Source organism: Vicia villosa, linkage group LG2, assembly GCF_029867415.1.
Source record: "Vicia villosa cultivar HV-30 ecotype Madison, WI linkage group LG2, Vvil1.0, whole genome shotgun sequence".
In the NCBI taxonomy this organism is placed as follows: domain Eukaryota; kingdom Viridiplantae; phylum Streptophyta; class Magnoliopsida; order Fabales; family Fabaceae; genus Vicia; species Vicia villosa.
Window position 1 is genome coordinate 195,997,062 of NC_081181.1, and position 21,438 is coordinate 196,018,499.

Genomic DNA, 21,438 nt, shown 5'->3' on the forward strand with positions numbered 1-21,438 from the left:
GAAACATAATATCATATTGATCATACCTATAAAGTTTGAGATTAATCTATAATATTTTACTATACCATCAAAATATCCAAAGATTAACGTCAAATTGAACTTTCATATAACGTTAATTTTGATGTAATTCATTGACATAGGAAATCATTATAAATTAATCTCAAATTTTATAGGTATGATATATATGATAGTAGGTTTCAATCCAACGGTTGATTTTAAAAAAATATTTATTCGAAATGAAGTTATGAGCGAGTGTAACTCGTGGTCTAACTCTTTGGATGTATATAAGGCTCTGTTTGGCAAGTCATATTTCGAGCTTATAGCTTAGCTCGTATGATACTAAAAGACTTGTTTGGTAACAGTCTTTTTATCTCGAGCTTATAGCTTATTTGACTAGCTTATAGTTTATTTTTCATACGCTATTTTAAATAGCGTTTTAGCTTATAGCTTATAGCATATAACTTATCATATTTTTTCCATTTATACCCTTATAAATTTTAATTATTTTAAATGTGCATTTAATTATTAAATAAGAAATATTTTTTATGTCATTTTACATTTATCAGCTAGTTAAATTGCTAATTTTATCAAACACTTTAATTAGCTTATCAGCTATCAGTCATCAGCCATTAGTTATAAGCTATAAACTATCCGCCATCAGTCATAAGCTATAAGTTATAAATTAGCTTATCACCTAACCGCTAATTTTACCAAACATAACCAAATGTTTGTGTGAATATATATATATATATATATATATATATATATATATATATATATATATATATATATATATATATATATATATATATATATATATATATATATATATATATATATATATATATAGGAAACGTATCAAATGAGAACTTTAGTTATTATGATAACTGAAAACTTTTAATAATAGCCGTATGATTTAAAATCAATGTCTCAAATTTTACTTAAATTTTATGAGACAGTAATTAATAGATAGATTCTGATTTAAATACCTATCACATTAAAGCAAATCTGAGCATTGATTTTAAATCGTACTGTTATTATTAAAAGTTCTATGTTCTTATAATAACTAAAGTTCTCATTATATATATATAAAAAAAGTTTTTTTTTCATAAATGCATCTACAGAACCCCTTAAACATAGTGAAGAGATTCGTTGGAGTTGATTGAGAAATTTTCTATATTTTTAACTCAAGATAATAATATAATTTTCAACCATAAACCATTTTTTGAGTAAATTTTGAAATTTTTTTTTGATGAAATAAAATATTGAAACTTATTACACTCCCTTCCCTCTTCTTCAACAACCAACAACTCTATCCACTCCTTTTCCTTAACTCTCCCTCTCTTGGCGCCACGCCATGCCCAAACCCCGTGTTGGTTTCCGCCAATTCGTCAAGAACTACTTCGGGGATCGCTACAAGCAGTTCAACAACGCTTATGGCGAAACCGTTAGTGACATTTTTGGTTTCCCCTTTAAGATTCTCTTTACTCCGTTAACTCTCGCATTCGACATTGCTGGTTCTGCACCTCGTGGCTTTGGTGTCCCTGAGCTCGCTTCTAAACTATCCGCCGCTTCTGTCTTCGTTAGTTTCCTATACCCTTTTAAACTTTTAATCTCAAAATTCAATTTTTTTGCATTTCTCTTATCTGGGTCATTCTCAATTATTTCTCAACAATTTTGTATTTTTTTAGGTTAATTATGTTATTTTGTTGGGTTTGTGGGTTTTAGTGGAAATTATGTTTTTTGTTTTCATCTTTAGTTGTTGATGAGTAGTGCTACATGGTTTGTTTGTAGGCTGTTGCTACATTGGGGACTTATGACATTGCGATAAATTTGGGAAAGAAGGTGATATGTCCAAGGTAATGTATGATGCATCTAATCTTTGATTGGTGTAGTGTTGTTGGTTAGCTTTGGGGTTATTGAAATTTAACTAAATGTGTAATTGAGTTCAGGAACTGTGGGACGTGTAACGGATGGCAGGCCTTGCGGTGTACCATGTGTCGTGGAAGTGGAAGGGTGCACTATCAAGTGAAGAATTGCACCTTGAAGAGGTGAGTTGCATTCCATGTGGATAAAGTTAGAGTTTACAATGTAGTTTGTGCTTTATTTGGTGTTATTGTTGAAATTTTTAATAATGATGTTACAAATGTGTAAAACAATTGATTTTAATCTCATAAATTGAGATTTTAGCTGTATTAGAATACTCTACAATCTTTGTTTTTTGTGGTCATTTGTGCATTTTGGGTACCTGTCTAATTAGTTCAATCTAAAAGTAATCAACGTTGTATGCATAGAAGTTGCATCAAAGTTACATTGAACTAATTTTTTGGAAATGCAGAGAAATGTCTGCTGTTAATTAAATAAGAAATAATCTATCTGGTTTATATCAATTTCGGTGTAAGATAGTGTAGTAAATTGTTTTTCTGTTAGTAATTCCCTTCATTTTGATTCCTAATAACTTATTTTTTATTATAATTTCACTGGATTCTCTCTTCCAGCTAATCTATACCTTAGCTTCCTTCTTTGATTCATTCACTTTTAGCGGAGAGAGAGCGACTGCTGAGTCTGTTGCAGATGCCATTTTCAACAACCGGGCTGAGTTAGTGCATATACCAGCCTCATTGGATCCTCAGATACCATTACCATCTAAAGACTGTCCAATCTGCGATGCAACGGTATGAACTAAATTCCATCGCCGAGCGTAGAACATTCCACCATACATGGTTGTTTTCATGGATAGAATCCGGAATAGATAATAACTGTCAACACTCAACATGCTTGGTCCAATAGTTTTGCATGCCAGTGCTGTTGTGTTTTTTGGTTTTAAGAATTTATTGATAATGCACAGGGTGTAATGGGCTGTCCTGAATGCAAAAACAAATTGCCGCTTAGAATTTCAGCAGATGGTGTGAGTTGTTTATTTAATTCCTTGATACCTATATTTTTTCTTCCTAAATTGTTTATTTTTACCAATTCATATTTGAACCGTAATTATCATCCATTCTTACCATTGTTATGTGTCCTTTCTTTGTTCAGATTATGGAGCCCCCATGGCAAGCTTTAAATGTTTTGGAAAAGATGGAGTATCCGTATGAGGTAATAAGTCGTCATTTAAAATTTGGAAGGATCTTTTAAAGGGACAAGGTAAAAACACGAGAGAGTCATATATTTAGGGACACAGGTAGCACCAGTTAAGCAAACTAGTATCACGGGGGGACAGAAATTAGAATGAATTTAACTTGAGATTCTCACTCTTATTTGACACTGTATTCTTAATACTTTCTTATGTTTTTAATATTTTCAGCACATAAGGCACAGCATGAAAGATCCCGGTATTGCTGCATTTTGGTTGATTACTTTTCCACAGATTATGTATGGATTTACCTATGGCGATAACGCAAAGCAGGCAATAGGGTCAGAGTATCAGGTTGTTGGTTCACAGTCCTTCCTATTTTCAGTTCCCACTCAACTATTATTGTATTAATTTTTCATGTTATTGGTTTCGATATTTTTGTATTTTTCCATTCGTATGTCCTCTTTGCTTGTTCAAATTAATCCTTTTTGACCTATCAATGCTAGTACATAATTATCTGGAGGGAAGTTGACTTGAAAATGTGTTCTGAAATAGAGAAACACCAAAGAACAAAATTAGATGCGGGTTCAAACCCATAATTCCCTATATCTTCACACTTAGTCTGCGTGAGTTTGCCGCTAGGCTCTTTAAAACAAAAACAAAGATTGATGGTGCTGGCCTATTAGCTTCTAGGGTTTTATCACTTTATGCTTTCGTTCAATTACATTTATAGCATTCAATCAAATCATCAATTCGAAGCTGTTTTTATATTACCTTCATAAATTGACTATTTTGTCTTTCTTTTATGAACGAGTTCAGGAATCCAGGCGGTATGATCAACTACGAGATGAGGTGGCCAAGAGGAAACCCGGATGGGAGTTTCTGCAGGATGTAAGTTTCTTATACTGCACGCTAAATATCGTTGCTTGTAGTCGGGGCTGGCCATGCTCTTGGCCTTGGACGCAAGCTGCGTAAATGTAGCTATGCAACATTTGATATTCATCTGGTTGATAAATGAAAAATGGATTATCTTTTACAATTTGTGATAATCAAGGTGATTTTTTAATTAGGTTGATTGATATATTGTGTTATTCATATATTTGAAATTATAGTCTCTCAAATTTTGTCTTCCCTCTTGCTCAATTTTGCTTTTCTTTTAATTTATATTTTATAATCTTATCACAGGCCTTGATATCTATAGATCCTGACCGAGCAAGGGAGGATCCTGTCATAGTTAAAAATGTCCCATACTATAAGGCTAAGAAGGCGCTGGAGGAAGAGGTTATGAAGCTTGATCCTCCACCAAGACCATCGAATTGGGGTGTATGTATTCACTATCTTCATTTTATCTGTGCCTGTACATGTATATCCATTGAATTTGTTTTTTAAAAGTAATGTAAGTTGTAGTCACTGCTCTGAAACAAGGATGTAACTAACCAAAGAGAATTAACAGGAGCTTGACCTTCCATTGAGTTCATCATCTTGGGGTGAAGAGGAGCTCAAAGATCCAGAAAAATTCCAGGAAATGACTGTTCTTCTCAAAGCTCAAAGAGAAATCTCTGAAAACATATTGAATGTACAGTGGGAAACTAAATGGCGTCAAGAAAAGGTTCGTGATTTGTTTTCTCGTTTCATCTCTTGTTTGTTTGCTCGTGCTAAAGTAGTTAGCATAACTTGTGCTTTTTCTTCCATGCGAGTTTTGTATCTTTTTGTGCCGAGTGCCAACTGATGTTTGATTTGAACTTCAGGTGAATGAGCTGTTGGAAGAAAAGGTGCAGCCATACATTCAGAACATAGACAATGAAGTTCTTTCTGAGCCTATTTTATTAAAACCAAAAAAGCAAGAAAAGGTCTCTCTCACTCTCTCTGACTCAATGTATATATTATATAGTGATGATGTGACTTCCATAACATACATGTTACTCTCGCAGAATCATCGACAACGGAAGTGGTTCTTCTTTTTTTGACACGGCGGAATCACTTTTATTTGCCAGAACATGTTTGTATCCATAATTTTGTATACGTAGCACTCAGCGTCAAGCACACATGTTGCGCCTGTCTGCCATGGTCATTATTTTGCTGAGGAAACAATTGTTGGAGACACAAGAAATACAATTTATGAAAAGGAGAAGTTTCTGTTAAGTCTAGATGAACAGGCAACAAACAGCAATAACCTGCATGTACCAGAGCCTAAGCTTATGTTACACATGTCATAAGATGTTATATTTAGATTATTCATTTTCAGATTGTTTTAATTTTTGTTTTATGTAATGATATAAGTATTTATGCTAGTGTTTTGATATACTTGCAAAAATAACTTCTAGTATTATAAAGTTTTCAGATTATTTCAATAATTTTTGCAGAATAGTTTATGAATGTATGCTTGGGAGTGCTTATTCACTGTTCATTTGATTTTATCTGAAGACATAAGGACGTGTATATGTGTATGAGAGAGAATTTCTAAAAGTAGCTAAACTTGTTTATTTGACTAAATATTTATTTCTGTTTCTTCAAACCTATTTAATCTTGTGTTGCAGATATTTTACTGCATACTGTTCTTGTTCATTGGTGAGGAGGACCAAGTCTTATTCTGAGAAAAAAAAAATGTTTCCTATATGTTTAGCCAAGTCTTTTTCATATGCAACAACAATAACAACCGAACCTTGTCCCACTAATTAGAGTCGGTTACATGGATCAACTTTCGTTATAATGTTCTATTTAAAATCATGCTTTTATCCAAAATTTTAAACTCAAGATCTTTCTCAATAACTTCTCTTATAGTTTTTCTCAGTCTTCATCTTCTTCTAGTTTGATTTCTCTCCATCTAATCTATTCTCCTTACTACAAAATCTACTACAAAATCCACAGGTCTTCTCTCTACATGCTTAAACACCTAAATTTACTTTCTATCATCTTCTCTGTTATAGGTGATACCTAACACTCTCTAATATCTTTATTTCTAATTCTATCCTTTCTAGTTTTATTGCACATCCAACGCAACATCTTCATCTCTGTCACACTTATTTTATTCTCGTGTTGATTCTCAAGTGCAAATATTCTATCCCGTGCAGTATCGCAGGTCTTATCACAATTCGATTAAATTTTCCTTTAATTTAAACAGTACTTCTACATTATTTGAAACTCCTCAAACCAAAAAAAAAAATTGTGGCGCGAATGATTCATGTTTGTAATTAGTTTTGCATTTTATATATTTAGCTTATGATTTAGAGGGTAAATAGTTCTCTCGACTCAATATTCATCATAGAAAATGGTGGCGTTGAATGATTAATGTAATTGATTTAGGATTGGTCGTTGTTCATATATTGTTGCATATGTATAGGTTGTTATAAATCATTATTATGATTCTAAGATATATAGCCATATAACAGTGTTTAGATGAGTTAACATCCTAAGCACCTACAGTCATAAGCTTTATGAGTATTAAGATTTAACTAAACTCCTCTCAACATGACTAGGAATCAAACAGAGGTTGTACAAAATTATTGTGTCTTATAGGTATCATTGCGCCTTACAGGATATCGTTGCGTCCCTACGAGGTATTGTTTCGTCAAAAGGGATATCTTTGCACCTTACAGGGTATCATTGTATTCTATGAAGGGTTTTTCATATTAAGCACTATATGGGAAACCTCACTTTAATGTCATATGCACTCATTTCACTAACGATAAATCAATAAAACACAAATGTCGTTTTTCAAAGTCGTCCAAACTCCCATAGGAAAGACATTAACAATGAAGTTGATTAGCAAGCTATATCAATCATTTAATCTTTGCCTTCGTCATAAATAACCCTTCATACTCCAATACGAGGGACATGATAAAGTCACGTAACCTTTAATGCAAACTTATTTATTTTCAACAGTGAGAACAAGATAAACTCACTTAATTTTTTAGTATGAATGACAATATAGCCGTTAGAATAACGAGATAGTTGATCATTTTGGCTCATGAGATTGATCATCTAGATCAACTCGTCGAGCTTAAATAGTGTCATCGAATAAATATGTTAGCTTGTTTAAAACAAGTTAAATGACTCATCAAAATGCCAAGAAGAGAAAAATAACAAGATATGATCATTATGTTATCTCGCTTAAAATAAATTAAATGACTCATCAAATTTCAAGAAGGAAAAAATGATACAATATGATCATTAGAATAATAGTCGGGATCAAATCAGTATTCAGGGCTCATATTGAACCTATTAAGCTAATCTTAGGTCGTGGAATACTTTTTAATCATCATACTAATAATTAGATGTAGATAAAGTAAAACAAATCACAATTCATTCATATAGATTGACAAATACAAACATGAACCGTTCATGACTTAAAATAAGCATAGGTGAAGTGATACACGTACCGAGTCATAAAGACGAACTCAACACGCTACATATTCAAGGGTGAGTTTTCCACCATTTTGTTCAATGGAGTGAGGTCAAGTTAGGTGTATTTGAGATTTTTATCTTAAACCACATCATGCTACAATTTCGATGGTGAGTCATTAACCAATATCCCAAATAAATCATGGTCATACGCACTGCTATGTGATTAAACCATGATATCCTGCACAATTCAGCCAGGTTAAATGAGTTATGTATATACATGCCTCTAAGGCAAGGTATTATTAAACATTTTTCCTTATTTTTCAACCACTTCACCCTTTGCACGTCTTATATCTGACAAAGGAACTGTGGATTATCATGTCTTCACCCTTAACCACTTTTCCATTTGCAGGCCTCGTGCCCGATGGACTCGGGTCGTAGACATCACATTAACCACTTCGTCTTTCATAAGCCTTGTGCTTGAGTAGTTGTGGAATTTTATGTCATAATCTAAGCCCAATAAATAAAAAACGGGTCGAACTATAAGATTCTTAACTTGCAAATTGGGTAGAAAGCACGATACAAAAGTAAGGTGATGGCACATGATAAACATACAAGATCTTCACATTCCCTAACTATGTAGGAGTGACATACTAAGACATTTCCTAAGCAGATTGATCATATATCCTTCTTAAAACGCTAATTCATTCACTATTATAAATATTTGGTCAAAACTCGACTGCATGTGACCGTAAGAATTGACAAATGAATCGGTCTCTCTAGAAATAAGCCAATACTATAAATATCTAACTGGTCAGTTAAGTCATAGATATATTCACATATGGCCAGTTAAGTCATAAATATATTCACATATTAGAAAAAAAAAAACCACACACACATATATTCACATTAAATTTCAACAAAATTGAATTCACACGACAATAGTTGACCTCATGCATAGTGGCTACATGCATTTACGTGATCAATGACTTGGTGATAATTCAATCTATAGATCTAAAACCACTCAATTTGAGATTTAAACATTTGCACGATGATCGAATGGTCATGCAATCATTGACTGTGTTACACTACACACAATCTCGATCGATCCAAAGTTAACGTTTGTGAGAATGCGACAGTGCAGTACAATAGTCAGTTTGGTGCTACATCACTATCATCTGGCTTACACTTGGACAGAATGAATTGAATGCATGGGTTATTTGACTTTACTACCAATATAAGATACGTTAGGTCGTGGCCCCCATACTCATGTTCTTGCCGACGGTATGCCCCATCCCATCCCTCTTTTTTTTCAACGGAAAAAATGTGACTTCTTAATGATGCCAAAGAATGAGTCAAATGCATTTACCAATGAGAAGCATGAAAAATAATGAAGAAAGCAACCCAACATATTTACAATATTTGTTCCCATTTACTCAATAATAAAACATTGCTACACTGCCAAGGTTGAAATCCTAAAGCACAAAATTGCTACTTTACCTTAACTTATGGTTGAATAGTGTTGTATTTGTTACACCTTATTTCCACATTTACAAGATATAATGTCAATATTTCTTTGCTAAATGCTATCTTGTCGTATCTAGATTTAATCATAATTATAAAATAAGAATATAATTGTCGTATTATGGCATGATCTTATCCTTATATAAAAAAAACAGTAATAAAATAATCATAGATAAGAAGACTCACCCTTCTAATCATGCATTAGTTTTTTTATAAGGCATAATCATGTTTGACACACGTTTAAACACTAAATTAAAATATAATTCTTTTGTTGGAGTTCAAATCAAAACATGCATTTTAAATGTTACACAATTTGAATACAACGATTATTGATTTAAGAATCTACAATTTTATACGATCTTACAAGGAATACTTATTCATTTCATATAGTAAATGAACACCAATTTTTAAAAAATAAAGGAATACTATTTTTAATAATACGTACAGGACCGGTTTGTTTTAAGTGATTTTTTTTTTTAATTTCAAAAAGTTATTTAAATAATAATTATTTTTTTTAAAAAAGGACTTTATTAGAATTAGATTAGATTATAAGGTGGTGGATGCCACTTTAATATAAAGTATTTTCAAGTTACATGTGATTTTAAATTTTTTCAATACATTTTAATTAATTGTTTATAATAATTCAATTTTAGCGAAGTATCCTCTTAGCGAAGAAGTGCAATTTATACTATTGCACTATATTATAGACATTGTTTAGAAGACCGTTTGTCCCTTGCGTGCCTAAACTAGCTTGTAATTGTCGGAGACTATGGAATATTTCATGTCTAGGAGTTATAGGTTGCAACGAAGGTTGCTTCAATGTTTTACCTTAAAACGACCGTATAAAAGGTTGAAAGGTTGCAAGATTTTGGAAGGTTCCCTATCAACTGCCAGAGGTGATAGATTTTGCGGTGTTTGAACTGTAGGAGGAAATGGGATCTCTCTCACTAGATAAAAACAATGGTTGCATCAGTAATCACATCGTTGAAGTCACATTTTGTGGCTTAACAAGTGGCTTCACTGTTGCCAAGATGGTAGGAATTGGATCGTCGATTTGTATGAGGAAGAGATTGGTGTTTCGAAGGAGAAAAGACTAAAGGTGAAAAAAATACACAAGGGGTGGGGGGAGGGGGGGGGGGGTGTTAAATTGTGTATATGATAATTATTGTCTTTTCAAACAACAACTTTTGAATTGACCAAGTTCAAATTATAAGCTAGAGTATGCAACAATAGAATAAATTAAAGTGTAAAAGCAATAAGTAAATCACACACAACAATTATCATAGTTCCTCTATAACGAGATTAGTCCAGTGCCCTGGTCACACAAGAGCTTTTAACTATAATCAGAACCTGATTACAATTTGCTTAGACACACCAGTCCAAGACTTCATGCTCAATCTCACAAGAAACACTATGCCAAATTTGTCTTTTAGCAGCGCATCTACGAAAGCGCTTTTATGAAAAGCGCTGATATAGGTTGCGCTAAAAACAAAACTAAAAAACAAGAGAAAAAAAGCGGTGGTAAAGGGGGGGGGGGGTACGAGAGCGCTTTTTGAAAGCGCTGCTAAAGGGGGGGGAGTTACGAGAGCGCTTTGTTAAAAGCGCTGGTAAGGGGGGGGGGGGGGGGGGGGAGGTACGAGAGCGCTTTTCTACAAAGCGCTGTCTAAGGCCTTTTAATTAAAATAAAAAATAGAAACGAACCAGATTCAGTATTCTATTTTCACGAAACCACAAAACTTCTTCTCCAAAAGACCAAAATAAGCGCTGTAAAAGCCCTTTTATGGCATAGTGAAAGAGACTTCTTGCCTAAACCAACTGTTTAGGACTTCTTGCTCAATAACACTAGAAAGAGACTTCCTTGCCTAAACAAACAGTTCAGGACTCCCTTTCTCAATCAAACTAGAAAGAGACTTCCTTGCCTATACCAACAGTTCAGGACTTCCTTGCTCAATCAAACTAGAAAGAGACTTTCTTGCTCAAACACTAAGTCTGAGACTTTTACAAGTTCTAAACACAATGTTTAGGATTACAACAAGATGTACGTGATATACAATCAGAGGTATAAATAATACAACACACACAAAGACCTCGGTTTTTGAGATTTCTAAGATATGCAAGTGTAAGAAACTCTAACGACTATGTGCAGTGCAGCCACAATAACTATGTACATAATCTAAGAGAGCGAAACTATTCTTGTTCTTGTTGTATTATCTTGTTATTTCTTTTGAATCTTCTGCTCCTTTTATGGAGGGAACGAACGATATGTTGAAAGCTTACTTGAACAAGTGTCTTGGCTAAAGAAGCATTTTCCAAGAGAGAGAGAGACGTTGGAGTTGGTACGATGAGGATCTTCATCTTCTGAATAAATGCTTTATCCATTGTGTCTTTCAAGTAAGGCGTTCATAGGCATGTTGGAGTAGACTGGAGAAATCATGTCAAGATGCCTTGAGCCTTATGCTAAAACCTCTAGTTAACTTTCTCCATAATTCTAGCAGTTTGATAAGATGAATCTGCTTTTGCACAGAGTACGGAGAAGTAAACGTTTACACTATGTTTCCAGCAAGGCGCTTGAAGCTCCATTTGAATATTAGAGGTTGAGTCAACATTGCACTGACGTCTTATTAGAATATTAGAGGCTGAGATAGTTTTGGCACTGAGATTCTATATGAAAATCAAATTCTGCTTCAATAGAATCTGAATTTCTTTTTCTTTATAATCAATTTAACTTAGTCATAACCTAGTCAAATACCAACTTAATGTTCCTGCGCACTTAAGCAAATGTTAGTAAACCTTATTGTTCTTTAAGTACTTTGTTATCATCAAAATCCAAGGAGCATGAACAGATTTTGTTTCAACAATGACTGGTAATCTGAAAGAGAAACGATGGGTGATCTGGAATCGTGGTGAAGAGATGATGATTCTTTGTGGAAATTCGCAAAAATCAGAAATCAACTCCTATAGATGGTGTCATTGTTCCGAACTTAAACCAGAAACTAGTAAATATAAAATGGAATTGAGTTTTGATGTGGTGGAGTGAACTTCCAGTGCGGCGGAGCAGAAGTAGATTTACAAGGTTAACACTCTAACGATAAAAATCGTGAATGTGTGAAAAATTAATATAAGTGTATGAATGAGGAAATACTTGAAATGAGCAAGTTGGACTTTATATAATGCGAACTATTAAAATTGTTCCTGTGGAATAAAATTTAATGATCCCAGTCCAAGTTGTATAAAGTCCCCAATTTCATACTTCTTTCTTTTTTGTGTAATGCTTATTATGGACTTATCGAATATTGCAGTTTTAGAATATAAATATCTAAATAACTTTTTTTCAAGTAAAATTACTTATGTGTAGCCAAAGTTGAATTTTGAAATAGTCGTTTTTGGTACGACTCTATCACCTCTTTTTTATAAGTACTTCAATGTCATTTAGCTTAAAATACCTACACTTTCGACATTAATAACACTATTTTTTAAGGAAATTAATAACTCTAACTTAAGAGTAACTAATGAAATTAAATTTTATAGACCAGAAGAAAATTGAATCCAACAAATTTGATGGAACAAAATTGAACTCCATAACACATTGCTAAACTTATAAAATACACATATTATACATAATATTAATTACGAGATAAATACCTCTTAATTATGTCCAACAACAGTTACAGAACAAAAATGTTCACCAATATACATATATGAAAATTGAAAAGTAAAATAATAATTATATAATAATAACAGTAACATGTTTGATTTTTCTATCCAAGAATAGTAACAACACCGACCAAAATTGTAATGAAGTAAGCCCATACCCCCGACGGATTTGCATACGACACTCCAGCTGACTTCCCTGGCGCCGTTTCATTCGATGATGTCGGTGATGGACTTCCTGTGATGGTAGATGACGGTGTTCCTCGTGTTCCAGGGGTTGTGGATGAAGGTGACGGAGTTGTTGCTGCCGGAACGGATCCTGCAGGAGATGCTGCTGGAGCAGTGGTTGTCACTGGGGAACCTGCTGGAGTGGGAGCAGGAGGTGAAGTAGTTGTTGATATCGGCGAGCTTGCTGGAGTGGGAGCCGGTGGTGAAGCAGGGGTTGATACTGGGGAACTCGCTAGAGGTGAAGTTGATGGTGATGGAAAGTTGTTTGATGGGTATGGAGATAGAGGAGATGGTGCTATTCCATTTCCATATGGTGTATCTGCTATCGATGGAGGCTGAGAGGATATTTGAGGTGATTGGGAAGATGAAGGAGTTTGAATGTAAGGTGGTTGAGATTTTGGTGAATGAGAGTTTGGGGGTGTTTGAATATATGGAGGTTGTGAAATTGGTGAATGAGCACCTGGAGGTGTTTGAGAAGATGGAGATGGAGTACTTTTTGGAGGGGCTGAAATGTATGGTGGTTGTGATGTTGGTGAAGAAGGGGAGTTTGGAGGTGTTTGTATATATGGTGGTTGTGATCTTGGTGAAGAAGTGTTTGGTGTTGTTTGAATATAAGGTGCTTGTGATGATGTTGGAGAAGGAGTGTTTGGAGGTGTTGGAACATATGGAGGTTGAGAAATTGGAGAAGGGGTTTTTGGTGGTGTAGGAACATTGGGAGGGTGGCTGCTAGGGGAAGGAGTTGTTGGAGGTGTGTAAGGAACATTAGGAGAATTGTGATTAGGAGAAGGTGATTTTGGTGGTGTAGTTGGTACATAGGGTGGTTGAGAGATTGGAGAAGGGGTTTTAGGAGGAATTGGTGTATATGGTGGTTCATTTTTAGGGGAAGGAGTTTTTGGGGGAGTGTATGGAATATTACTAGGAGGAATAGGATGGTAAGTAGGAGATGGTGTTTTTGGTGGTACTGCTGGAACATAAGGAGCTTTTGGAGGAGTGTAGGGATGATTTGGTGGGGTGTGAATAGGAGAAGGAGTGTTTGGTGGTGTAATTGGTACATAGGGTGGTTGATTGCCAGGGGCAGGTGTTTTTGGAGGATTATATGGAGCATTAGGAGGGGTGTGAATAGGTGAAGGTGATTTCGGAGGAGTATATGGAACATTAGGAGGGGAATGAGTGGGAGAAGGCGTTTTTGGAGGTGCAATTGGTGTATAGGGTGGTTCGTTTCCAGGAGAAGGTGATTTCGGAGGAGTATATGGAACATTAGGAGGGGAATGAGTGGGAGAAGGCGTTTTTGGAGGTGCAATTGGTGTATAGGGTGGTTCATTTCCAGGAGAAGGTGATTTTGGAGGAGTATATGGAACATTAGGAGGGGTGTGAGTGGGAGAAGGTGTCTTCGGAGGTGTAATTGGTGTATAGGGTGGTTCATTTCCAGGAGAAGGTGCTTTTGGAGGAGTATATGGAACATTAGGAGGGGTGTGAGTGGGAGAAGGTGGAGGTGTAATTGGTGTATAGGGTGGTTCATTTCCAGGAGAAGGTGCTTTTGGAGGAGTATATGGAACATTAGGAGGGGTGTGAGTGGGAGAAGGTGTTTTTGGAGTTGTAATTGGTGTATATGGTGGTTCATTTCTTGGCGAAGGGGCTTTTGGAGGAGTATAAGGAACACTAGGAGGAGTGTGAATAGGAGAAGGAGTTTTAGGAGGTGTTATTGGTATATATGGTGGTTCATTTTTAGGAGATGGTGCTTTAGGAGGAGTATAAGGAACATTAGGAGGGTTGTAAACTGGAGAAGGTGTTTTTGGAGGTGTTATTGGTACATACGGTGGATTAGTAGGTGAAGGAGTATTTTTGGGGGGTGTGTAAGGAACATTGGGTGGAGTATAACCAGGAGATGGTGTTTTTGGAGGTGTAATTGGAACATAAGGAGGTGTAGGAAGCTTAGGAGGAGTTTGTCTTACAGCCAAGACCACAACAATTAACTTTTGACCATTCTCACAATTATGATATTTTCCACTAATGAAATAAAAAGGACCAGATCTGTCTAACTGAAACTCAGAATCACCATCTTCAAATTTCTTGATTGGATTCTCCTTGTTACACTTATCATAATCCTCTTTGTTCACCACCAACACTGAGTTTGACTCCTTCTTGTACTTAAAAACTATAACAAAACAAAATCATAATCACAATTAAACACTACTAATCCTCAATCAAGCAAATTAATTCACATAATAATTGATACTATTTTTTGTTGCATTAAATGAAAATTACCAAGAATATCATTGACTTGGAACCTATTCCTCCCTGTCCATTGATTGTAACTTTCAGAAGGATTCAACACCCATCCATCTTTTCCACCAGCATAAAATGTGTAGCCTTGTGACCTTGAAACTAAACTGAAAAGAAACAACAAGATGCAAATATGTTTACTAAGAAGCTTCATGAGTATATTATTTGTACATATGAAATTGATGTGCTAGTATATAGGTTGAAGAAAAAAAATAATTGAAGATGATGAGTGAGAGTTGTGGAAATTAAGTGAGTTTGGAAAAGTGATGGTGGAGAGAGTGAAATATAAAGAGAAAGTTTTAGTTGTTACCGTTGTTGTATAGTGATGAATGAATTATTAATTTACGTACGAACAAGCGTGTGTAGCACGAGGGAGTTTCGTGTGAATTATAAGGGGCTTACAAGTGGCATAAATTATATAGTATGATAGAGATATTAATTTGATATATACTAAAGTTCATTTAATATGATGAAATGGATTAATACTATATACTAACATGCAATTGCAAAGAAATTTCAAAAGTTAGAAAAACATTAATTATGAGATATTATTTGGTGGGTCGTGTCGTGTAGTGAGATTGAGAACTTTTTATTTTCCTACCGACGAGATTAGAGGGGGCTACGTGTTTGGCGAAGTGATAGAGATGTGAAGTTGGAATATAAGATGGAATAAAAGAAATATTTGAATTAACTTTCATTGTTTACTTGCAATTATTTTAGATTCTTACTTTAAGTAAAGATGTAAAGGTAAAAGGTTAATAAAGATAATTGAAAGTTATGATTAAATTAATCAATCATGGCTTTACTTTTAAGCCTATGATCATGGTAAAGTTGAATTTGGGGATTGGAAGAGTTGTGCTTTGCTTTACTTTTTGCTAACAAATTTTTTGGTAACATAAATTAGTGATCCATGTATGGGATGGTTGAGTCAATTTTATTTACATTAGTTAAGTTTTCTGATGAGAGAATTGGTTGAATCTATTGATATTATTTATTATTTATTAGATGGTTACAACTTACAATAAGAGAAAAAAGGGAACAAGTTTATTGAGGACTTTTGGACAAATACTGATAGCCTGTATATTTTAAGAGCTTCTTTGCTATACATGTTTACAACAATTTGTGATCATACTTTTAGCCTGTGTTTGCTTCAACGTTCAAAAGTCTTCACTGCACGCCGAGCCTGAATATCCGAGTTATAGTTTGCACATACTCAATTGTCAAACAGCAATAGGTTGGTCATTATCTTTGTCCCTTGAGAGATTCAGTTTAGTCCATTTGACATGCTTTGTCAAAAGTAAGAGTGCCCCAGCTTGACACACCAGCCCACAAATCATACCAATCCATAAACCCTACTATCATAATTCAAAAGATACAAAGGATTAAGAATGAGGTTCAGAGTTTGGGTCATGCTGCTAACAAAGTGACTGCTATATTTTACCTTAAATTTCAAATTGGTCTTAAATCCAAGTAGACATGAAATCGGCAGACCAGTGAGATAAAAAGAGGCAAGGTTGACATAAACAGCTAAGTGCTGCAAACCACATGCTCTAACCACCCCTGCAGTATTTAAGACATTTGCCCCCTTAGATTATTTTGATAATGATCATGTTTTAGAGACAGCTTAAGTGAAAAGAGATGATAAATTCAAACCTGATAAGACACCTTGAATAAATTCTAGTAGTAGTTGCGACCATAGCTGCCCAACATAAAGTTTCAATCATCTCTATCACATGATATTTCTTCCTCTAGTTGCAATATAAACATTTAACACATAATCTATGTTTAACATATTGACTTGTATCTAAAATAACCAGTACTAATACCTAAATTAAGGTAATATAATGGTAGCATAATGGAAGACATGTGATAACATAATGATAAAATATACCTTATGTTAATCTCTGAGATAAATCCATAAAGTTTGTGTTGGATGGGCTGCAAGTCATCAAGTAATAACTTTAGGAACAATTGCCACGAGTCCTTTATTTCACCTTCAACCGTATACGCTATTGGCATCATTTTGTTATTTTCATCCTTACCAACACCAGCAATCAAAAGACCATCGAAGTCCCATTTTTAAAAAAAAATGCGTCTAACCCAGTTAGAGGTCTGTACGTGTTTGCAAATGCCGCCTTACATGCTTCCACACACACAAATATTCTCTCAAATACATAACCACCGGCAGAATCACCCAATATCATATTGAAGTTATTTAATAACATTGTATCTAATGTTTTTTATTGGCTGTATTTAATTATTGAACACATACAAGAATTCATTGTTCATATCAACATCTATTGAAATGGAAAAAAATAATGCAAAAATTGTAAAGTACCAGCTAACTAACAATTAAGACAGAAACCATCCATAGTGATTGAGTAATATAATATTTTTGTAAGAATCATTAGTGAAAACATGAGTTGAGGAAGAATACTTTCTGACAGAAAGAAAAATGTATTTTTATTTGGAACATAATTTTAGATACAAAATTCATGATTATTCCAAGATGTAATCATCGTTTGAAGAGTCTTCACTGGACGCTGAACCTAAAGCTCCAAGTTATAGTTTCGTCAACACCATGTAATCTACCGCAGATATCATTGTGGTTCCAAACACTTACTTATTGAATTCTAATTGGCAGACATTCATTTTTTTAAACAACAATAGGCTGGTCTTTAACTTTGTCCTCTGAGAGATTCAGTTTAGTCCATTTGACACGCCATGTCAAAAATAAGAGTGTCCCAGTTTGACACACAAGGCCACAAATCAGACCGATCCATAAACCCTATATCATAAACCAAATTCAAGAGAAAACACGTTGAATATACAAATGAATGCAAAATCAAAATGATTTTTCTCGGCATCAACGCGAGCAAGTATTTGGTCTAAATTTAGACTAAATATTTGTACCTAGTTTTTTTCTTATATTTAAAACTAGATGAAGTCACTATTTTACCTTATATTGCAAATTGGTCTTAAATCCGAGGAGACATGAAATTGGTAATCCAATGAGATAAAAAGTTGCAAGGTTGACATAAACAGCTAAATGCTGCCAACCACATCCTCTAGCCACTCCTGCATTATTTAAGACATGTTTAATCCTAACAGTTTTTGTTAATGATCATATTGTGGAGAAAAAGTTAATAGAGATAAAGAATTCAAACCCGATAAGACACCTTGGACAGAATCTAGTAATATGGAAATAGCAAGCAAGGGTGTTATTGAAGCAAACTCCTCTTTGATAACAGGACTATTACTAAACAGTTGAATCCATAAATCATGACCAAATACAAGTAACAAAACAAAACCCAATCCAAGGAGAAGAGAGAGCTTTAGAGAGACTCTCATTGCATGTTTAGCTCTTTCTGGGTGGCCTGCTCCCAATTCATTGGAAACTCTTGTGCTACAATAGTTAAGTTCAAACTTTTCAATATAAGTACAAGAACATAGATTAAAATGCTTATGTCGAAAGATAAATCCAATAAAATGCACCCATTGAAGGAGATTGAATTGTTTGCAGTCATACAATCGCGTTGCCGCAGATCTCAGCCGTTGGATGAAAATTGTGTTACAATATCTTCATCAAACAACTGAGATCTCTTGACTGCTTGATTTCCTAGGCTATACGAAATTCAGGTCTAGAAGGAAATATAAAACAATACTAGAGAAAGAGAGTATGTTAACTTATATCAACTGACCTTGCAGCTGCACCAAGACCATAAGTGATCATGTAAGCAAATGATTCTGTGTTTGCACTGCATAATATATATTTTTCGAAGAATTAGTCATACGAATCCTTATTCTTCGTTTTAATAACGAAAGTGTAAAGGTATAAGAAGCATACCATATTGCAATCAATGAAGTTGTGATTTGTGAGTTAGGCAGTAATCCAGCTAGGAAAACCATAATTTCAAAGGCCCAATACTCCAAACTAGAAATAATATAAAGTAAAATAGTAAGATTCATAATACAAGTATTTTACATTAAACAGAAGAAGTGAAAGGTATTAGAAATTCCTACCACACCATTGCTGCAGAAGGCAGAGCAAGTTTCATGTTTGCAAACAAGTAATGAAATGATTGCATTGAAAATCCTCTCCATGTTTTCTCGAACTTCTTTGCATACAAGACATATAAGCCTAACAATGTCATTATTATCCACATTGAAACAGAAGTTGCAATAGGTCCACCTATGAAATTCAAACCTGCCCATTCAACAAACCCATAAGCAATTCCCACATGAAGCAATGCTGGAATAGCTGAAAGGTAAACCAGTGGCATGACTACAGATTGTGTTTGTAGAAACCTCAAGATGTTTTGCAAGAAGCTATATGCAAATATTCCTGGTATAAGAAACTTCATATAGAGTGCTGCTGTTCTAGCAATGTCTTGTGATTGATGAAGAAACACAAGAATGTGTTCTGTATAGAACCAAATAACGGATATAATGATTGAAAAAATAAAAGATATAATGCAGGAGCTTTGTAAATAAATTCCCAACATTTGATATTCCTTTGCACCAAATCCTTGTCCACAGAGTGTTTCTAGTGAACCACTTAAACCAACCTAAGACAAAGAAGAATAAGGCAAAGTGTTAGGATGCTAATACAAGAACTGTAACAAAATCATGAAAACTTCTAAAACTAATAAAGACAATAAAACTATCTAAGAAAATAAAGACATTTTTCATTCATTTGATAATTTTCACTCTCTCAATAAGAGTACATATATAGTGATAATAGTAGTGGATAGCGAAGTAAAGGCCCAAAGACTAAAACACCAACTAAACAGTATTTAGCCCAACTAGGATAATTATCTTTCTAACTTAAATAATTAAGTTGTTTAAAAACTAATTCCACTTCCTATCATTACTCACCGCTTCAAGAACAACCTTGACCTCAAGGTTGTAAAATCTTATTACTACCTTTCCTGGATCCCACAGCCTGAACTAAAGACTCTGCTAGTGAAACCACATTCAGCCACAAATTTAGCATAATCAATGCGCATGTTTCTGTATACAAGGGCCTTGCCACATGTGAATGTGTATTTGCCTTTATATTTGCTAAAAAAACTCTTCTGTCAATCTTGATCTCACTGAAAATTGATAGGCCACAGTGAAGCTCACTAACCCCTTTTCTTGCATTCCAAAAAACATCCCAAAGTAATGGAAAGAGCTTTGTTGATCCATGTTACAATATACTGATAGAAAAACTCTTGCCCCCTCAAGTAAAACACCTGAGAATAAACCCGGCTAGATATGAACAAATTGTCACACTCATCACATTTTAGATAAAAGTTCACCACACACAGCGACAGTTGGCGATTCCGAACCTGTTCTATGAAAAATAGGGCCAAGTTCATAACCTCTTTTTGGAACTTTGTTATATTCCCGTATCGGCTAGGAAGATACTGCCTTGAAACATCAGTCACAGATATAACTGCCTCAGTCATTAGGATGCTAGAAGGCAGCTCCAAGTACATCAATGCAAATTCAGGAGTCATGGTAATAATGCGCCACAACCCGCTACAATACAGCATGCATGAAACAAGTTGTTCAAGCTTTATTTTAGAATTTTTATAAGCATCCTGAAGCAATTTTACATTCTGGTGCAGAGCAGCAATAAAACCATATTTAGAGGCCAATAATGCTTGAATATACCCTATCAAAATTAACAGTAAGAATATCCAACCGGTGAATATCGAAGAGAACTCAATCCAAGCAAATTAAGTTCTTATGTCCATCTTCAACCAATAAATAATCTCAAAGGACAATGAGGTTCCCACAAGTCCAAGTCTCTGAGGTCGAATGAAGCCAATAATTGTTTTAACCCAACTAGGATAACTATATTTCTAACTTAACGAACACATACAATTTTTTAAGGAAACAAACAAAAATTGTAAATTACCATAACAGCGGAGCCGGTGACACTAAACCAGGAATGAGCGAGAGTTGAACCGGCTAACTGAAGCTCACCAAGGTGACCAACAAGCATGACAGAAACCAAAGTGATTAAGTAATAGAACAAGTTTGTAAGAATCATTGGCAGTGAAAACATGAGTTGATGTTTGGCTTCCTCCATGTCCAAGACTTTGTTCCACCATCTCTCTGTCTTGTGGTTTCCGTTATCATCATCAGTTGCGAGTAATAGAGGTGTTTCTGAAATGCTACTTCCCGTTGTCGCCATGTTGAGAGAGAGATTTTCTTGCTGGTCAAATTTCTCAAAGCAGCATCACGAGAAGCACGAGGTCGCAAAAAATGAGGTTGATTGATTTAATAATGTTATTTGGTATAGACCACACAAAATGTTTTATTTTTTGTTCTAAGGTTTCTAAGCC

General features: G+C 34.6%; 3 protein-coding genes across 7 annotated transcripts; 1 reads left to right on the forward strand and 2 right to left on the reverse strand.

The window, feature by feature from the left end:
* The first annotated feature begins 1,272 nt into the window (after positions 1–1,272).
* On the forward strand, positions 1,273–5,427 carry LOC131647837 (uncharacterized). Its single transcript, XM_058917660.1, has 12 exons — positions 1,273–1,582; positions 1,795–1,859; positions 1,953–2,051; positions 2,543–2,675; positions 2,849–2,908; positions 3,037–3,096; positions 3,305–3,427; positions 3,893–3,964; positions 4,259–4,396; positions 4,527–4,682; positions 4,822–4,923; positions 5,005–5,427. The coding sequence occupies exons 1-12, from the start codon at positions 1,358–1,360 to the stop codon at positions 5,038–5,040; spliced, it is 1,269 nt and encodes a 422-aa protein (XP_058773643.1). The 5' UTR covers positions 1,273–1,357; the 3' UTR covers positions 5,041–5,427.
* A 7,101-nt stretch (positions 5,428–12,528) lies between these two features.
* LOC131653471 (proline-rich extensin-like protein EPR1) lies at positions 12,529–15,381 on the reverse strand. The gene is made up of 2 exons (XM_058923616.1): positions 15,083–15,381; positions 12,529–14,972 (listed from the first exon to the last, which is right to left on the reverse strand). Exons 1-2 carry the CDS (start codon positions 15,252–15,254, stop codon positions 12,697–12,699), a joined length of 2,448 nt encoding a protein of 815 aa, XP_058779599.1. The 5' UTR covers positions 15,255–15,381; the 3' UTR covers positions 12,529–12,696.
* A 563-nt stretch (positions 15,382–15,944) lies between these two features.
* LOC131653472 (protein DETOXIFICATION 18-like) lies at positions 15,945–21,438 on the reverse strand. 5 transcript variants are annotated; one of them, XM_058923619.1, is made up of 10 exons: positions 21,009–21,438; positions 19,124–19,668; positions 18,948–19,034; positions 18,802–18,858; positions 18,268–18,506; positions 18,060–18,178; positions 16,992–17,888; positions 16,754–16,848; positions 16,542–16,660; positions 15,951–16,455 (listed from the first exon to the last, which is right to left on the reverse strand). In XM_058923619.1, exons 1-7 carry the CDS (start codon positions 21,285–21,287, stop codon positions 17,757–17,759), a joined length of 1,458 nt encoding a protein of 485 aa, XP_058779602.1. In that variant the 5' UTR covers positions 21,288–21,438; the 3' UTR covers positions 15,951–16,455; positions 16,542–16,660; positions 16,754–16,848; positions 16,992–17,756. The 5 variants fall into 5 exon arrangements, with proteins under 5 accessions (XP_058779603.1, XP_058779600.1, XP_058779604.1 ...); XM_058923621.1 differs by having other exon boundaries at positions 15,947–16,452; positions 16,754–17,888; XM_058923618.1 differs by having other exon boundaries at positions 15,947–16,455; positions 16,754–17,888.